Source organism: Oncorhynchus clarkii, chromosome 2, assembly GCF_045791955.1.
Source record: "Oncorhynchus clarkii lewisi isolate Uvic-CL-2024 chromosome 2, UVic_Ocla_1.0, whole genome shotgun sequence".
NCBI lineage: Eukaryota > Metazoa > Chordata > Actinopteri > Salmoniformes > Salmonidae > Oncorhynchus > Oncorhynchus clarkii.
The window spans coordinates 60,394,570-60,411,015 of record NC_092148.1 but is presented as its reverse complement, the minus strand read 5'-3'; the positions used below and the strand labels follow the sequence as shown (position 1 = coordinate 60,411,015).

At 41.6% G+C, this 16,446-nt stretch overlaps 1 protein-coding gene across 2 annotated transcripts in view; it reads left to right on the top strand.

Annotated features, from left to right (window-relative positions):
- Window positions 1-16,446, top strand: part of LOC139371069 (DNA topoisomerase I, mitochondrial) — a 34,047-nt gene that overhangs the window by 3,366 nt on the left and 14,235 nt on the right. For both annotated transcript variants that reach the window (XM_071111121.1, XM_071111129.1), the window contains exons 4-11: window positions 3,703-3,752; window positions 8,650-8,775; window positions 8,947-9,025; window positions 10,033-10,157; window positions 10,261-10,376; window positions 11,649-11,770; window positions 14,065-14,187; window positions 14,347-14,534. In XM_071111121.1, coding sequence (XP_070967222.1) covers window positions 3,703-3,752; window positions 8,650-8,775; window positions 8,947-9,025; window positions 10,033-10,157; window positions 10,261-10,376; window positions 11,649-11,770; window positions 14,065-14,187; window positions 14,347-14,534 — 929 coding nt within the window. The remainder of the gene's footprint in view (window positions 1-3,702; window positions 3,753-8,649; window positions 8,776-8,946; window positions 9,026-10,032; window positions 10,158-10,260; window positions 10,377-11,648; window positions 11,771-14,064; window positions 14,188-14,346; window positions 14,535-16,446) is intronic.

Here is a 16,446-nt window from a genome sequence, read left to right as displayed (position 1 = left end):
TGGCTGGAGTTGAGTCAGTGTGTTGGCAGCAGCCACTCAATGTTAGTGGTGGCTGTTTAAATCACCACCGCTACAGCTTATGGGACTTACATTTGTACTACTGGATAGTTTTTCCTGAGAAATTTGACTGCAGGTTACATCTTCCCAGCCTGTGCTGCCAGCGTGTCGCTGTGTGAACCCCATAATAGTTGATTCCAGAAGCTCCCCAAACCAGCTAGATAGAAATGGATTTCCTGATACTGTACTTGGACTGGTGCCCAAGGTCCATTACCCTCATACTGAATCTCTCAACATAGGGGTTTTCTCATACAGTGCCTTCGGAAAGTATTCAGACCCCTTGACTTTTTCCACATTTTGTTAGGTTACAGCCTTATTCTAAAATGGATTAAATATACTTTCTCATCAATCTACACACAATACCCCATACAGACAAAACAAAAAACAGGTTTAATTGTTTTTAGCATATTTATAAAAAAATATATTAAAAAAACATACCTTTTTAGAATTCAGACCCTTTGCTATGACTCGAATTTGAGCTCAGGTGCATTCTGTTTCCATTGATCATCCTTGAGATCTTTCTACAAGTTGATTTGAAGTCCACCTGTGGTAAATTCAAATTGATTGGATATGATTTGGAAAGGCACACACCTCTATATTAGTTCCCACAGTTGACAGTGCATGTCAGTTAAAACCAAGCCATGAGGTCAAAGGAATTGTCCGTAGAGCTCTGAGACAGGATTGTGTTGAGGCACCGATCTGGGGAAGGGTATCAAAACATTTCTGCAGCATTGAATGTCTCCAAGAACACAGTGGCCTCCATCATTCTTAAATGGAATACTTTTCCTAGAGCTGGCCGCCCTGCCAAACTGAGCAATCAGGGGAGAAGCGCCTTGGTAAAGGAGGTGACCAAGAACCCGATGGTCACTCTGACAGAGTTCCTCTGTGGAGATGGGATAACCTTCCAGAAGGACAACCATCTCTGCAGCACTCCACCAGTCATGCCTTCATGGTAGTGGTCAGACAGAAGCCACTCCTCAGTAAAAGGCACAAGACAGCCCTCTTGGAGTTTGCAAAAAGGCACCTAAAGGACTCTCAGACCATGAAAAACAAGATTCTCTGGTCTGATGAAACCAAGATTGAACTCTTTGGCCTGAATGCCAAGTCTCACATCTGGATGAAACCTGGCACCATCCCTATGGTGAAGCATGGTGTTGGCAGCATCATACTTTGGGTATGTTTTACAGCTGCAGGGACTGGTAGACTAGTCAGGTTCAAGGGAAAGATGAATGGAGCAAAGTAGTGAGAGCTGTGATAACCTGCTCAGGACCTCAGACTGGGGCGAAGGTTCACCTTCCAACAGGACAACAACCCTAAACACACAGCCAAGACAACGCAGGAGTGGCTTTGGGACAAGTCTCAATGTCCTTGAGTGGCCCGGCCAGACCTGAATCCAATCGAACATCTCTGGAATGACCTGAAGATGGCTGTGCAGCAATGCTCCCCATCCAACCTGACAGAGCTTGAGGAACTGCAGAGAAGAATGTGAAAAACTCACCAAATACAGGTGTGCCAAGCTTGTAGCTTCATACCCAAGAAGACTCAAGGCTGTAATCGATGCCAGAGGTGCTTCAACAAAGTACTGAGTAAAGGGTCTGAATACTTATGTAAATGTGATATTTCAGTTTTATTTTATTTATGTTTGCAAAAATGACTAAACCTGTTTTTGCTTTGTCATTATGGGTTATTGTGTGTAGCTTGATGGAACAAAAACAATTTAATACATTTTAGAATAAGACTAATGTGGAAAAAGTCAAGGGGCCTGAATACTTTCCGAATGCACTGTACATACTACGATTTATTTTTGATTGAATTGCTACGTTATTCACAGGTCCATTGTTTCTTGATATGTGTCAATTTACTTAGTAAATTATGTTGTCCATTATATAGATTAATTCTGTATTAGGTCAAAACACCACTTTCAGTACCTCTTTGCGGTGTCTGTTTTTGTCCAATATGAGTATTTAGAAAAATAATATAATCGGTGGAGGCTGCTGAGGGGAGAAAGGCTCATAATAATGGCCGGAACCGAGTGAATTTGGTGTATTTGATACCATTCCACCGATTCCGCTCCAGTCATTACCACGAGCCTGTTCTCCCCAATTGTTGTCCACACCTACTCATTCAAAGGTTTGTCCTTATTTTTACTATTTTCTACATTGTAGAATAATACTGAAGTTATCAAAACCATGAAATAACGCATGGAATCATGTAGTAACCAAAAAAGTGTTAAACAAAAAAACATTCTTCAACATTCTACTTCTTCAAAGTAGCCACCCTTTGTCTTGATGACAGCTTTGCACACTATTGGCATTATCTCAACCAGCTTCATGAGGAATGCTTTTCTAACCGTCTTGAAGGAATTCCTACATATGCTGTGCACTTGTTGGCTGCTTTTCCTTCATTCTGCGGTCCAACTCATCCAAAACCATCTCAATTGGGTTGAGGTCGGGTCATCTGATGCAGCACTCAATCACTCTCCTTGGTCAAATAGCCCTTACACAGCCTGTTTTGGGTCTTTGACCTGTGGAAAAACAAATGATAGTCTCACTGAGCTCAAACCAGATGGGATGGCGTATCACTGTAGAATGCTGTGGTAGCCATGCTGATTCAATCTAAATAAATCACTGACAGTGTCACTAGCAAAGCACACCACCACCTTCATGTTTCACGGTGGAAACCACACATGCGGAGATCATCTGCTCACCTACTCTGTCTCACAAAGGCACGGCGGTTGGAACCAAACATTTCTGATTTTGACTTATCAGACCAAAGGACAGATTTCCACCGGTCTGTCCGTTGCTCGTGTTTCTTGGTTTCTTTGCAGAAATTCGACCACGAATTCCTGATCCACACAGTCTCTTTTGAACAGTTCATGTTGAGATGTGTCTGTTACTTGAACTCTGAATCATTTATTTGGGCTGCAATCTGGGGTGCAGTTAAATCTAATGAATTTATCCTCTGCAGCAGAGGTAACTCTGGGTCTTCCTTTCCAGTGGCGGTGCTCTTGAGAGACAGTTTCATCATAGCTCTTGGTTTTTGCGACTGCACTTGAACAAACTTTCAAAGTTCTTGACATTTTCCAGATTGGCTGACCTTCATGTCTTAAAGTAATGATGGACTGGCCTTCTTGCCATAATATGGACTTGGTCTTTTACCAAATAGGGCTATCTTCGGTATGCCACCCCTACCATGTTTCAACACCACCGATTGGCTCAAATGCATTAAGAAGGAAAGAAATTACACAAATGAGCCTTTATCAAGGCACACCCTTCAATTGAAATGCATTCCAGGTGACTATCTCATGATGCTGGTTGAGAGAATGCTTAGTGTGCAAAGCTGTCAAAGGCAAAGGGTGGCTACTTTGAAGAATCTCAAATATAAAATATATTTTGATTTCTTTAACACTTTTCTTTTTGGTTACTAAAGGATTCCATATGTGTTATTTCATAGTTTTGATGTCTCCACTATTATTCTACAATGTAGAAAATAGTAAAAATAAAGAGAACCCCTTGTTTGAGTAGGTGTGTCCACATTTTTGACTGGTACTGTACATGCAGACCACAAACGGAGTTGAGTGAAGAGCTTGAGAATTTTATATTTTGTGCTGAGCTCTGACTTGTTTTTCTGTTTTCCCTCTATTAGGTCAAGGCTTTCAAAACGGAGAGCGTGGAGAGCTTTGATGATGATGTGAGGTGGGCATTTTCCTCTGAGACTGCATCCTGTTAACAGTATTGGTAATGAGAGAGCCAGCTAATTGTCATGGCTTTGCTCAACTACAGCTCTGAAGTTGTGTGGCTTGATATCGCTCAAAGTGTCACATCAGCACATTTCTGCTGCCATTGGAAATGTAGTTTTAATCCATTAACGTTTCAAATAGTAGGGAGGTGATCAAAATTAATTATTGTGATTTGGATTTCCAAGAGCCTGGACAGGATCCATTCCCCTTTTTTTCAGGGAGTGTTTGCTGTCTATCAGAAAATGTATTTCCTGCTGTATTGAAGAAAAGTGTCTGTGGCTCGTCAGAAAAGCAATAAATTAAAAACCGCTGTGTTCTGAGGGGATGGATGGTGGGAGTTTAGGCTAGGTCTGAAAGGTACAATCCGCTACAGATAACAGTATCGGTTTTGCTTCCTTATAGTCACACTGACAAAGTGAATGACATATACAGTTAATTCTCTGTTTATGGACTCTCTTAGACTTACTCAGGCTGTTTCTCCCTCACAGACGAACCTATTGGCATTTCAATATTTTCCTAATCCTATTGAAGTCTACCTCTCTTGCTTAGGAAATGGAAAGAATATGTTGATTTGCCATACAGGAATGAGTTGTTCAGATGAGTTAGGTGACATTCAGACAGAACGTTGGAAGAAACTGAGAGAATATCCAATCATTACCCATCTGTACTGTTGTCGGTGACAAGAAAAGGGGGTGAAGTGAAGGGTTGGAGGTCCTTAAACGGAATGGTCGGGATTTTGGCAATTTACTTCCCCAGATTCAGAAACTCGGGAATACCATTTTTATGTATCTGCGTGCAGTTTGAAGGAAGTTTAATGACTGGATGTTCCTGTAGACTTCCAGTCGTTGCACTAACGCTAAGTTAGCATTGGCTTGCAAAACTACCTCTCTATTCCTTCATACTGGACACAGATACATAAAAATGGTATCAATATATCTGACTATTGGGAAGTATATAAAGGACCTCTGACAAATTCCCAAACTATCCCATTAAATGCATTATCTGCGCTGCCAACTCTCATGCATTGGGCGCGAGTCACGCATTTCGCCCTGTTCTCACACCACACCTCTTTCTCACGCATTGAAAAAAAGTTCCCTATTTAATTTTTTTAATTACTCCACTGAATTCAGTGTAACTTTTTTTTTCAAATCGGAGCATATGCACCTGCAATTCTACATCATGAGTGTTGTATCTGCACCAGCTTCACCTGGTAGATCCATAATTTTCCTGCCATTGCACTGTGAACCGCGGCAGATTGAAGCTTGTGATTGGTTTAGTAAGGACCTAGGCGATTTGCTGCGCGTTTGTAAAGACGCCCCTCAAGATTTAGTGTGGAGTGCAGTCACGTCAGACTGGACAGGCATGTTCGCTCTCCGCTTATCAAAGTTTATAACCTCAATTGTCAAAAGAGCAGCACGGCAACGTGTAGTGCTGTTTTTGTCTATAATTGTTGCAAAATGCTTTGTGTGATAATATAGCCTACTACTAGGGATTTATTCCACAATTTAGATTAGCCCAGATCTATAGCCCACATTATTCCCCTTGTTTGATCATTGGCAATTGAGGACTAGGTTGATAAGGCTATAACAACGAAAAGGCAGCATTTAGAATAAATGTTGTTAGGGTGACCTGATTTGTGTAACTATATTATGAACACTATTTTGCCCTTACAAATTGTGAACCCAAATGTAACTGATTCTAGTGGGCAAGGGGGATACCTAGTCAGTTGTACAACTGAATGCATTCAACTGAAATGTGTTTTCCTCATTTAACCCAATCCCTCTGAATCAAAGAGATGCGTGGGGCTGCCATAATTGACACCCATGTCTTCGGCACCAGGGGAGCAGTGGGTTAACTGCAGAACAACAGGGGCAGAACAACAGATTTTTACCTTGTCAGCTTGGGGATTTGATCCAGCAACCTTTTGGTTACTGGCCCAACACTCTGACCACTGACCACACTAATTAGTCTATATTTTAGCCCATTGTAGGGAAAGGGAATTGTTCTAGTGATGATGTAAGTTCTAGTGACTTACATCATGTAAGACCAAACAAATTACCAAACAAATTACAGAAAATCTTCTGAAGACGACATAGCCTAAATCTGTTGCTACACCAAACCCAAATGATCTTTCAATGTATTGTCCCTTCCGGGACTATTGTTATTCCCCATACTTTTCTTATTATTTAACTTATTAATATTTCTTAAGAATTCTTCTGGTGTAATTGGTCTATTCGAAATCGGATTTGCCATCTTGTCCTCAAACTCTTTTTAAAATTCTATTTATTTTCAATGAGGGCTGTGCATTTTGTAAGCATTTATGGACAGTTTTGAAAACCGTGTGGTGTGGCTGTCATAAAATGAGAGTAGGCTATATTGAAATGCCCCTTGCCTCAAATATCTTGTTTTGTCATTTATTCCTACCGAAATGGTAGGCAAGATATTTTGCATTTATTCCTATGGAGAGTAAGATTTTGCACATCGGCCTCAACCACCTGTAAATTAATATTTATTTGATTTTTCTTGATTGTAGGTTAATTTAGTAGAAATGAAAAGTTTTTGGGGAACATACAGTGGGGCAAAAAAGTATTTAGTCAGCCACCAATTGTGCATGTTCTCCCACTTAAAAAGATGAGAGGCCTGTAATTTTCATTATAGGTATACTTTAACTATGACAGACAAAATGAGAAAAAAAAATCCAGAAAATCACTGTAGGATTTTTAATGAATTTATTTGCAAATTATGGTGGAAAATAAGTATTTGGTCACCTACAAACAAGCAAGATTTCTGGCTCTCACAGACCTGTAACTTCTTCTTTAAGAGGCTTCTCTGTCCTCCACTCGTTACCTGTATTAATGGCACCTGTTTCAACTTGTTATCAGTATAAAAGACACCTGTCCACAACCTCAAACAGTCACACTCCAAACTCCACTATGGCCAAGACCAAAGAGCTGTCAAAGGACACCAGAAACAAAATTGTAGACCTGCACCAGGCTGGGAAGACTGAATCTGCAATAGGTAAGCAGCTTGGTTTGAAGAAATCATCTGTGGGAGCAATTATTAAGAAATGGAAGACATACAAGACCACTGATAATCTCCCTCGATCTGAGGCTCCACGCCAGATCTCACCCCGTGGGGTCAAAATGATCACAAGAACGGTGAGCAAAAATCCCAGGACCTAGTGAATGACCTGCAGAGAGCTGGGACCAAAGTAACAAAGCCTACCATCAGTAGCACAATACGCCGCCAGGGACTCAAATCCTGCAGTGCCAGACGTGTCCCCCTGCTTAAGCCAGTACATGTCTAGGCCCGTCTAAACTTTGCTAGAGAGCATTTGGATGATCCAGAAGAAGATTGGGAGAATGTCATATGGTCAGATGAAACCAAAATAGAACTCGTCGTGTTTGAAGGACAAAGAATGCTGAGTTGCATCCAAAGAACACCATACCTACTGTGAAGCATGGGGGTGGAAACATCATGCTTTGGGGCTGTTTTTCTGCAAAGGGACCAGGACGACTGATCCGTGTAAAGGAAAGAATGAATGGGGCCATGTATCATGAGATTTTGAGTGAAAACCTCTTTCCATCAGCAAGGGCATTGAAGATGAAACGTGGCTTGGTCTTTCAGCATGACAATGATCCCAAACACACCGCCCAGGCAACGAAGGAGTGGCTTTGTAAGAACCATTTCAAGGTCCTGGAGTGGCCTAGCCAGTCTCCAGATCTCAACCCCATAGGACATCTTTGGAGGGAGTTGAAAGTCTGTGTTGCCCAGCAACAGCCCCAAAACATCACTGCTCTAGAGGAGATCTGCATGGAGGAATGGGCCAAAATACCAGCAACAGTGTGTGAAAACCTTGTGAAGACTTACAGAAAACGTTTGACCTCTGTCATTGCCAACAAAGGGTATATAACAAAGTATTGAGATAAACTTTTGTTATTGACCAAATACTTATTTTCCACCAAAATGTACAAATAAATCCATTAAAAATCCTACAATGTGATTTTCTGGATTTCTTTTTGTCATTTTGTCTGTCATAGTTGAAGTGTACTTATGATGAAAACTACAGGCCTCTCATCTTTTTAAGTGGGAGAACTTGCACAATTGGTGGCTGACTAAATACTTTTTTGCCCCACTGTAGATCAGGTGTGGGCCACCAACCCTCTTGGAGAGGGACCTCTAGTCAGGAGATTTTGAAGGGATAGTTCACCCAAATTACATTCACATTGGTTTCTTATGGACAAAGAAACTGCAGTCTATCCTGTGGTTAGCCACTGCTAATATTAGCATTTTCTAACAACAAAAAAAAACGATTTTAATTCGGTGTCCCCCAGTTAAGGACCCCCTGGCTAGGGGTGGAGACAATGACATTCCCCATAGGAAATCTCACTCCAACAATTTTCAAAACTTGGCAACCCTGTACATTATCCTGTTCCGTTCTGCCTGTAATGGGAATTAGCATCTACAGCTGTTTTCTTTCTTTTCCTTCCATCCAACCATTTGAAATGAAGCAGTACTGTAATTAAGTTGCAGTGGTGGTTGTAATGTTGATTTATTAATTTGGTCAATTTCCTTCCCACTTCCAAGGCATACTGCAGGGAAATACAAGCTTGCCGTCCTATTATTATACTATCATCAGGCCCTTTTCTATAATGTTTAATCACTGTAATTATGTAATTACATGTGGTCACTAAATGGTGTACTTTTGGATTGAGGTATTACTCTATGAATAGCTACGTCTTACTGGGAAGTAAAAGGTGGACCGCAGCAGGATGTGTTCATGCTTTCCAACTACTTGATATGGGAGTGAAAGTGACTGGTCATTGTTCAGTGTCTCTTCGTGCTTCCCTCAGGTTTAATTTGGCTGTAAAAGAGGAGCCTGAAGATGGAGACTTTGTGCCAGAAAAGAGGGGGAAAAAGAGGAAAAGACCAGAGGATGAACCCATGGAAGGTCCCTCGTGTTCCAGTGCAACCCCAACGTGAGCAGGTCTCCCTTATTTATATGCCCTCACTCCATCTGTCATTCAGTTACCCTATGACTAAGTGTTGGTAACATGCGAACATCAGTTCCACCACACCACACCTCTTCACCTGTGAGCAAATAGTGTTGCGCATTGTTGCTGTACACAGATGTTATTTGCTGCCCTCAGGTTTAATAGGAAATTGAAAGAGAAGGACGAGGCTGACCCGAGGACAGAGAATAACACAGAGGGGATAAAGAAAGAGAAGGTAGGCATCTTCCCCGCAGTCAAATGTTCTAGTTTTTAGCTGTTTATGTAGTAGCATCATTTTCCCCCACTTTTCACATGAACTGAGAAGTGGAAATTATATCTGAACAAAAATAAACGCAACATGTAAATTGTTGGTCCCATGTTTCATGAGCTGAAATAAAAGATCCCAGAAATGTTCCATGTGCACAAAAAGCTTACTTCTCTCAAATTTGTTTACATCCCTATTTGTGAGCATTCTCCTTTTGCCAAGATATGCCACACCCGTCAGGTAGGTAGATTATCAAAAAGCTGATTAAACATGATCATTACACAGATGCACCTTGTCCTGCGGACAATAAAAGGCCACTCTAAAATGTGCACTTTTGTCACACAACACAATGTCACAGATGTCTCAAGTTGAGGAAGTGTGCAATTGGCATGCTGATTGCAGGAATGTCCACCAGAGCTGTTGTCAGATAATTAAATGTTAATTTCTCTACCATAAGCTGCCTCCAATGTTGTTTTAAATAATTTGGCATTATGTCGAACCGGCCTCACATCCCGCAGACCACGTGTAAACACGCCAGCTCTGGACCTCCGGCTTCTTCACCTGCGGCAGCATCTGAGACCAGCCACCCGGACAGCTGATGAAGCTGAGGAGTATTTCTGTCCATAATAAAGCCCTTTTGTAGGGAAAAACTAATTCTGATTGGCTGGACCTGGCTCTCCAGTGGCCCCTGCCCAGTCATGTGAAGTCCATAGATTAGGGCCTAATTCATTTATTTCAATTCACTGATTTCCTTCATATGAACTAACTTAGTAAAATCTTTGACATTGTTGCATTTATTTTTGTTCAGTAAATATTTTATTGTGTAATGTTAGTGCTTTGCGAATTTGACTCAGATGGGTACAGCTGAAATAACGAACAAGCTTTGTTTTGGGACATTTTACAATGGGCTCACTGATTGTGTAAATCACCTACTGTGTACATTGTCTTGTTTCTGTGCTGCTGTCTTGATCTCCCAGAAGCCAAAGAAAGAGGAGGCGGAGCATCCAGTCACTACAAAGAAGAAGTCAAAGGAAGAGATTGAGGCAGCAAAAGCGTTGAAGATCAAAAAAAGAGAAGAAGAAGAGCAGCAGCGCTGGAGATGGTGGGGCTTGTTTGTTTTTCTATATGCCCGATGTGTGGGAGGTGGTTGTATGAACCTTTTTATGAAAGAGAGGCTCATTCTGAAACGCACTCTTGTCCCTCAGGTGGGAAGAGGACAAGTATGAGGATGGTGTAAAATGGAAGTTTCTGGAGCACAGGGGTCCCTTTTTCCCACCGGAGTACCAGCATCTCCCAGACAACGTTAACTTCTACTACAATGGTCAGTACAGCCCTGCTGGTCTGAAGGTTTATACTCACCTTGTCAGATCATCGACCATTTAGAAGTAAACACTTAACACTTCTCAAAGCGAGGCTCTTCACTCTAAATATGTAAGTAGATTCCCTGGCATGAGAGAGTTTCGCTAAGAAGGCTTGTAACTCACTTTCAAACTATCCAAGCATTCTGTCTGGGTCAGATTGAAAGTTGAATGTTGTTGACACTTTCTCCTCTATCTACGACACTCTGGGGAGGATCCTTCCTTTCATCATTCACCCCAGAATATTGTTCCTCAACTCTGTATTGATTTGCATGGATCAACAGCTGCCCACAAAAGATCAGCCTCTTTTTATTTATTTATTTATTTATTTATGTCTGGATCAAACATTTTGATTGAGAACCATAGTTTTTACATTTTGTCCCCCATATTGCAGCCCTGACAGCTCCTATGTCAAAAGAGTGGGTTTGATAAGTTAATTCCTGTGTGTAGTGAAGTCCCTCTCTGGGGCCAGGCCTCCACAACTAATTCACCCATTTGGAGTGGTATGGAATGTAAATCCACAGCCGCTCACTGCAGGCCTCTCTCTCTCTGGGCATTGATTGGCCTGCTGAGCCGGCTCCTAGGGGACCTCTGGGGATGATATTATGGCGGGGAATTGCCAGGGACCTCACTATACGATATTATCACAATACTTAAGCGTCTGATACGATATGTATGCAATTCAATACTGTGATTATTGTGATTCCATGGTCCAAACATGTTGCTCACCATTTGTCTGCTGCAGAGGGACAAAAGAGCCATGAGAAAACGAGTTTTGATCAGTCATGGAAATTTGAAAACATTTTGGCTTCATATTTAAAAAGATGGAGAACAAGCTATGAAGGACAATTACTGGAGTTTTGGTGCAGGTACAGCCAACTAGCGCAACAATCATATAATCCCCATCACTAGTTGATATGGTGCATTTTGGTTCTGACTAAGCTCCAAAAGCCTGACTGAGGTCACAGCTCCTCTAGTCACTTCAGCTACTCATATAGTGGTGCCACTTCGCTCCCCTATTTAGAGAACATGACAAGGGCAAGATTTACCAAGCATTTGCACCTGTTAGTTTCAGACAGTAATACAAGGGGGAAAAAGTAAAGCTGAGTCCTAAACTATTCTACAACATTATATATTTTTCCCTCCTAGGACCTGCAAGCTGCTTACTGAAACTGTAGCCCAGCTAAGATGATGGATCTTATGGGAACTGTGTGTGTGATGTGCTTGTTCACCAGGTAAAGTTGTGAAGCTGGGCCTTGCTGCAGAGGAGGTGGCCCTGTTCTTTGCTCAGATGCTTGACCATGAATACACCACAAAAGATGTGTTCCGAAACAACTTCTTCAAGGACTGGAGGAAGGTGAGGAGTGGAGGAGGAAGAAAAGCCTAGAGAGACCAGCCCTTGAAACATCTTACTTTGTTTTCTAAGCTTGTTCTTGGAATAACATCAGTGGCTCAAGTTGTCGGTATAGCATATTTAAGATAAAAAAAACAAACAAAAAAACTATTTTGGAGTTGGAAGTCCAACCGAGAACCAAACAAGTAGTGGTTGAGAGTGTGAACATGGTACTCGGGACCCTATACTGTTCAACTAAGAGATGTTGAATGTCCCTGCAGAGTTAACTATACTGAACAAAAATATAAATGCAACCATTTCAGCGATTTTACTAAGTTAAAGTTCATATAAAAAATAAAAAAAATAATTAAGCCCTAATCTATGGATTTCATATGAATGGGCAAGGGTGCAGCCATGGGTGGGCCTGGGAGGGGGTGCCAGGCCCAGCCAATCAGAATGGGTTTTCCCCACAAAAGGGTTTTATTACAGACATAAATACTCCTTTGTTTCATCAGATGTCCGGGTGGCTGGTCAAAGACGATCCCACAGGTGAAGAAGCTGGATGTGGAGGTCCTGGGCTGCCGTGGTTACACGTGGTCTGCCTTAGTAAGGCTGGTTGGACATACTGCCAAATTCTCTAAAACAAATGTTGGAAGCGGCTTATGGTAGAGAAATTAACATTCAATTCTCTGGCAACAGCTCTGGTAGATATTCTTGCAGTCAGCATGCCAATTGCACGCTCCCTCAACTTGAGACATCTGTGGCAGTGTGTTGTGACAACCACATTTTAGTGTCCTTTTATTGTCCCCAGCACAAGGTTCACCTGTAAGGATCATGATGTTTTAATCAGTTTCTTGATATTCCACACCTATCAGGTGGATGGATTATCTCGGCAAAGGAGAAATGCTCACTAACAGGGATGTAAACAAATTTGTGCACCAAATCTGAGAGAAATAAGCTTTTTGTGAGTATGGAACATTTCTGGGATCTTATTTCAGATCATAAAACATGGGAACATCACTTTACATGTTGCATTTCTATTTTTGTTCAGTATAGATGCAGTATGACAGACATGGGTGTATGTGGGGTGTCCTCTGTACACAACACTCCACCAGGCCCAAAGGCGTATCATGCAGAATTAATTTCGTGCTGCTTAGTGCCCAATGCTCTTGAAAATATGATTTGTGTAAAGGCATTGATATGCTAATCCAGACAAGTCGCTCCCCGCATATGAACAAATCCAATTAAACTGTTTTATTATAACGGGAAACCTCTCCTCGCCTGACTGCCCCCAGTCTCCGCCCACCCGCTGCCTGTCAATCATGCTTAGAGGGAAGGTCGGTGGCTCCAAGTGTCCACACGGTCATTGGAGTGTCTGGACTGGATCTGCATAAGGGAAACTATCACAATGTTACTGGTGCCAAGACAATGCATTAGCGCTCGTTATCCCAGATTTTTATATTTATCTATAGCTAAACTCCCCTTCCTTTAAATAGGTTGATGTGCTGCTAGTATGGATTCCTTGCTCAATGAATATCCCCAATTATTTTGGGGGTTCTGGATTCTGGATATGTTGACATGCTGCTCTCATAGAATCCTTCATCAAATAAGTGGAAATAAATTAGTCATATACACCAAGTGTATAAAACATTATGAACACCTCTTTCCATGACATTGACTGACCAGGTGACACTATAATCCCTTATTGATGCCACTTCTTAAATCCACTTCAATCCGTGTAGATAAAGTGGAGGAGACAGGTTAATAATGGATTTTTAAGCATTGAGACATGGATTGTGTGCCATTCGGAGTGTAAATGGGCAAGACAAAATATTTAAGTGTCTTTGAACGGAGAATGCAACGCTGCTGGGCTTTTCATGCTCAACAGTTTCCTGTGTGTATCAAGAATGGTCCACCACCCAAATGACATTCAACCAATTTGACACAATTCTGGGAAGCATTGTGTTCCTAATGTTTTGTACACTGTACATTGACATTTCCTCAAATAGGCTTCCTGATTTATCGACAGAATGAGGTGGCCATAGTGACATCCCTGGGGCTGTGCAGGCCAAATCGTCTGCTGTAGGAGTTCACATTAAAGGGAGTCAGTGTTGTCATGACATTTTACGGCAAAAAAAAACCCATTTAAATTAATCATAACTGAATAAATGGGCTACTTGTTTAGCGTCCCTGTTGGAGGGACCTGTTGGCATTCTGTGTTTTACTAGGTAGGTCTACTCTGAAGATTTCTGATTGACTGAGGACAATTCGGCAGTGAATCTGTTTCTCGCGTTTTGTCCCTGTGTTTGTCTGAGCAGGAGATGACCCTGGAGGAGAGGGTGCTAATTAGTGACCTGAATAAGTGTGACTTTCGGGAGCTCCACACCATGCACAAGGAGAAGGTGGAGGCTAGGAAGGCCATGAGCAAAGAGGAGAAACTGGTGAGTGGAACTTGGACAAAACAGGGCGATTACTCAAGGTAGATCTAAATGGCTACTTCAATATTGGATTGAGTGTAATTACTATGGATACAGAATATTATGAGTGAAGGGGGTTCATAGCATTATTGGCATAGCTGATAACCAATATATATATTCCAGGTGATGAAAGAGGCCAATCAGAAGATAGTGGAGGAGTATGGCTTCTGTATACTGGACCACCACCGGGAACGCATCGGCAACTTTAAGATTGAGCCGCCAGGTCTCTTCCGAGGACGGGGGGAGCACCCCAAACAAGGCATGCTTAAGAAGAGGATCCAGCCGGAGGACGTCATCATCAACTGTGAAAAGTGAGACCGGCTCAGATCAGAACATGAATGGCTAGTAAAGGGGAGGTTTCAGAAGTGAAAAGGGTTAATAAAAGGGAAGGTTACTGCCTGGAGAAACACTATGGAACAGTCCTACAACAGGTTTGGATTTGCAATATTCATCCCCTCCATTAGGTTTAGTAGTTGTACCTAGAGGAAGACCACAGTATGGTATTTCGCCACACTTCTCCACTTCTCTAAGAACTGTCTCTCTTGACATTATGATCCAAGTCTGTGATTAACCTCCCAGTCACAGGTCTAGATTAGTGTCAGCTAAGGACGGATTTGTACCCTACGGAGACAGACCCTACGGAGCATAGCAGTGTCGCAATGTTTTTCGTCACAAAAGGGACGACTCCTTGTAGTGTGCCCCAACATTTGACATGCTTCCGTGTCACATGAATATGGTAACGTTCTGTATCACTCCTTGTGTAGCAGTGGGGGCAGTGTTGTGTAGGCAATGAAGCTCTCTTGGTTCCTTCAAAACATGACATGCTATTTTTAACTGATATGGTAGTGAATACATTCAAGCAGCATATTAAACTGGGATAATGTTGTCGGTTACACCGGCAAGTATAGTATTATAAATCTGATTATTTCACATGGCGTAAATATACTAATCTACTTCAAAACCACTTCAAGATTGCTGTCTTGGTTTAGCTTGGCATTAAATAAGCATTTTATTTTGCATTGGTAACCAAAATAATCTGTGACTGCTCAAACCTTAAAATATTCCACCAAACTGACTTGTTGCAGATAAAATCAGTGCGTTATGACAGTGCACACAAAATCCACTTTTTCACAAAAGTTTTCATGTAACATATAAAAAAAAAAAGAAACTTGAATGTGTTTCCATCACATTTTCAACTACCGATAGTTTAGTCACAAACTGTTGCGTTAAATAGGATTTGTGCACAAACAGGTCACAGATACAGTGTGTAGGCTGTGCGGGTAGGCTAGATTTACATGAGGTAATTATGGATAAGAGCGAGAATATTTAAATTTGTATACATCGATCATCATGCCACCAGAATAAGACCTTCGATATTTATACCAAGCTCATCATCGTTCACTTTCACCACCCTGTGAAGTTCATTTGTTTTATTTCTTCTGTAGCCTAATAAACTGAGGGTTTCCCGAGTCGTAGTGGGAGGACCACATATCACCGTGTGCCTTAAAGTTTACTTCGATATGATGGTCATTAGTGTTGGGCCAGTAACCGAAAGGTTGCTGGATTGAATCCCGAGCTGACAAGGTAAAAATCTGTTCTGCCCCTGAGTAACCCCCTGTTCCCCGGGCGCCGAAGACGAATGTCGATTATTGCAGCCCACCGCACCTTTCTGATTTAGAGGGCTTGGGTAAAATGCGAAAGACGCATTCAGTTGTACAACTGACTAGGTATCCCCCTTTCCCATTATATTATGTACGCATAAAGGCATTTCCACCGCCATTTATCGCATAATCCATTTTACCGACACAACGAGATCCCACCATGTCAAACAAACAAATGATTTGTCTGCATTTAAATTGTACTTTAAACTGTTTCCATCACAGCTATTGTGATTTAATTTTATACGGTAGGACAGTACGTTCATAACAGTGGACGAAAACATGGTTTGATAATGAAATTATGACATATTTTTAGCTGTTATGGATGTGAATACATTGAATATAAAATTAGGATAATGTAGGTTACACTGCCAAGTATAACAATATTTGCCAGGGCATATTATTTAATTATGAATCTGATTATTTCATATGGATATGTGGGAAGCTAAAAGGCTAGCTAGCCTGCTGTGTTCAGCCAACTTGCTAGTAAGGGAAGACGAGACTCTTCTTTTGCTTTCACCACAAATGAGAAGACGACAAGAAAATCTGTCACCCCCATGGGAAT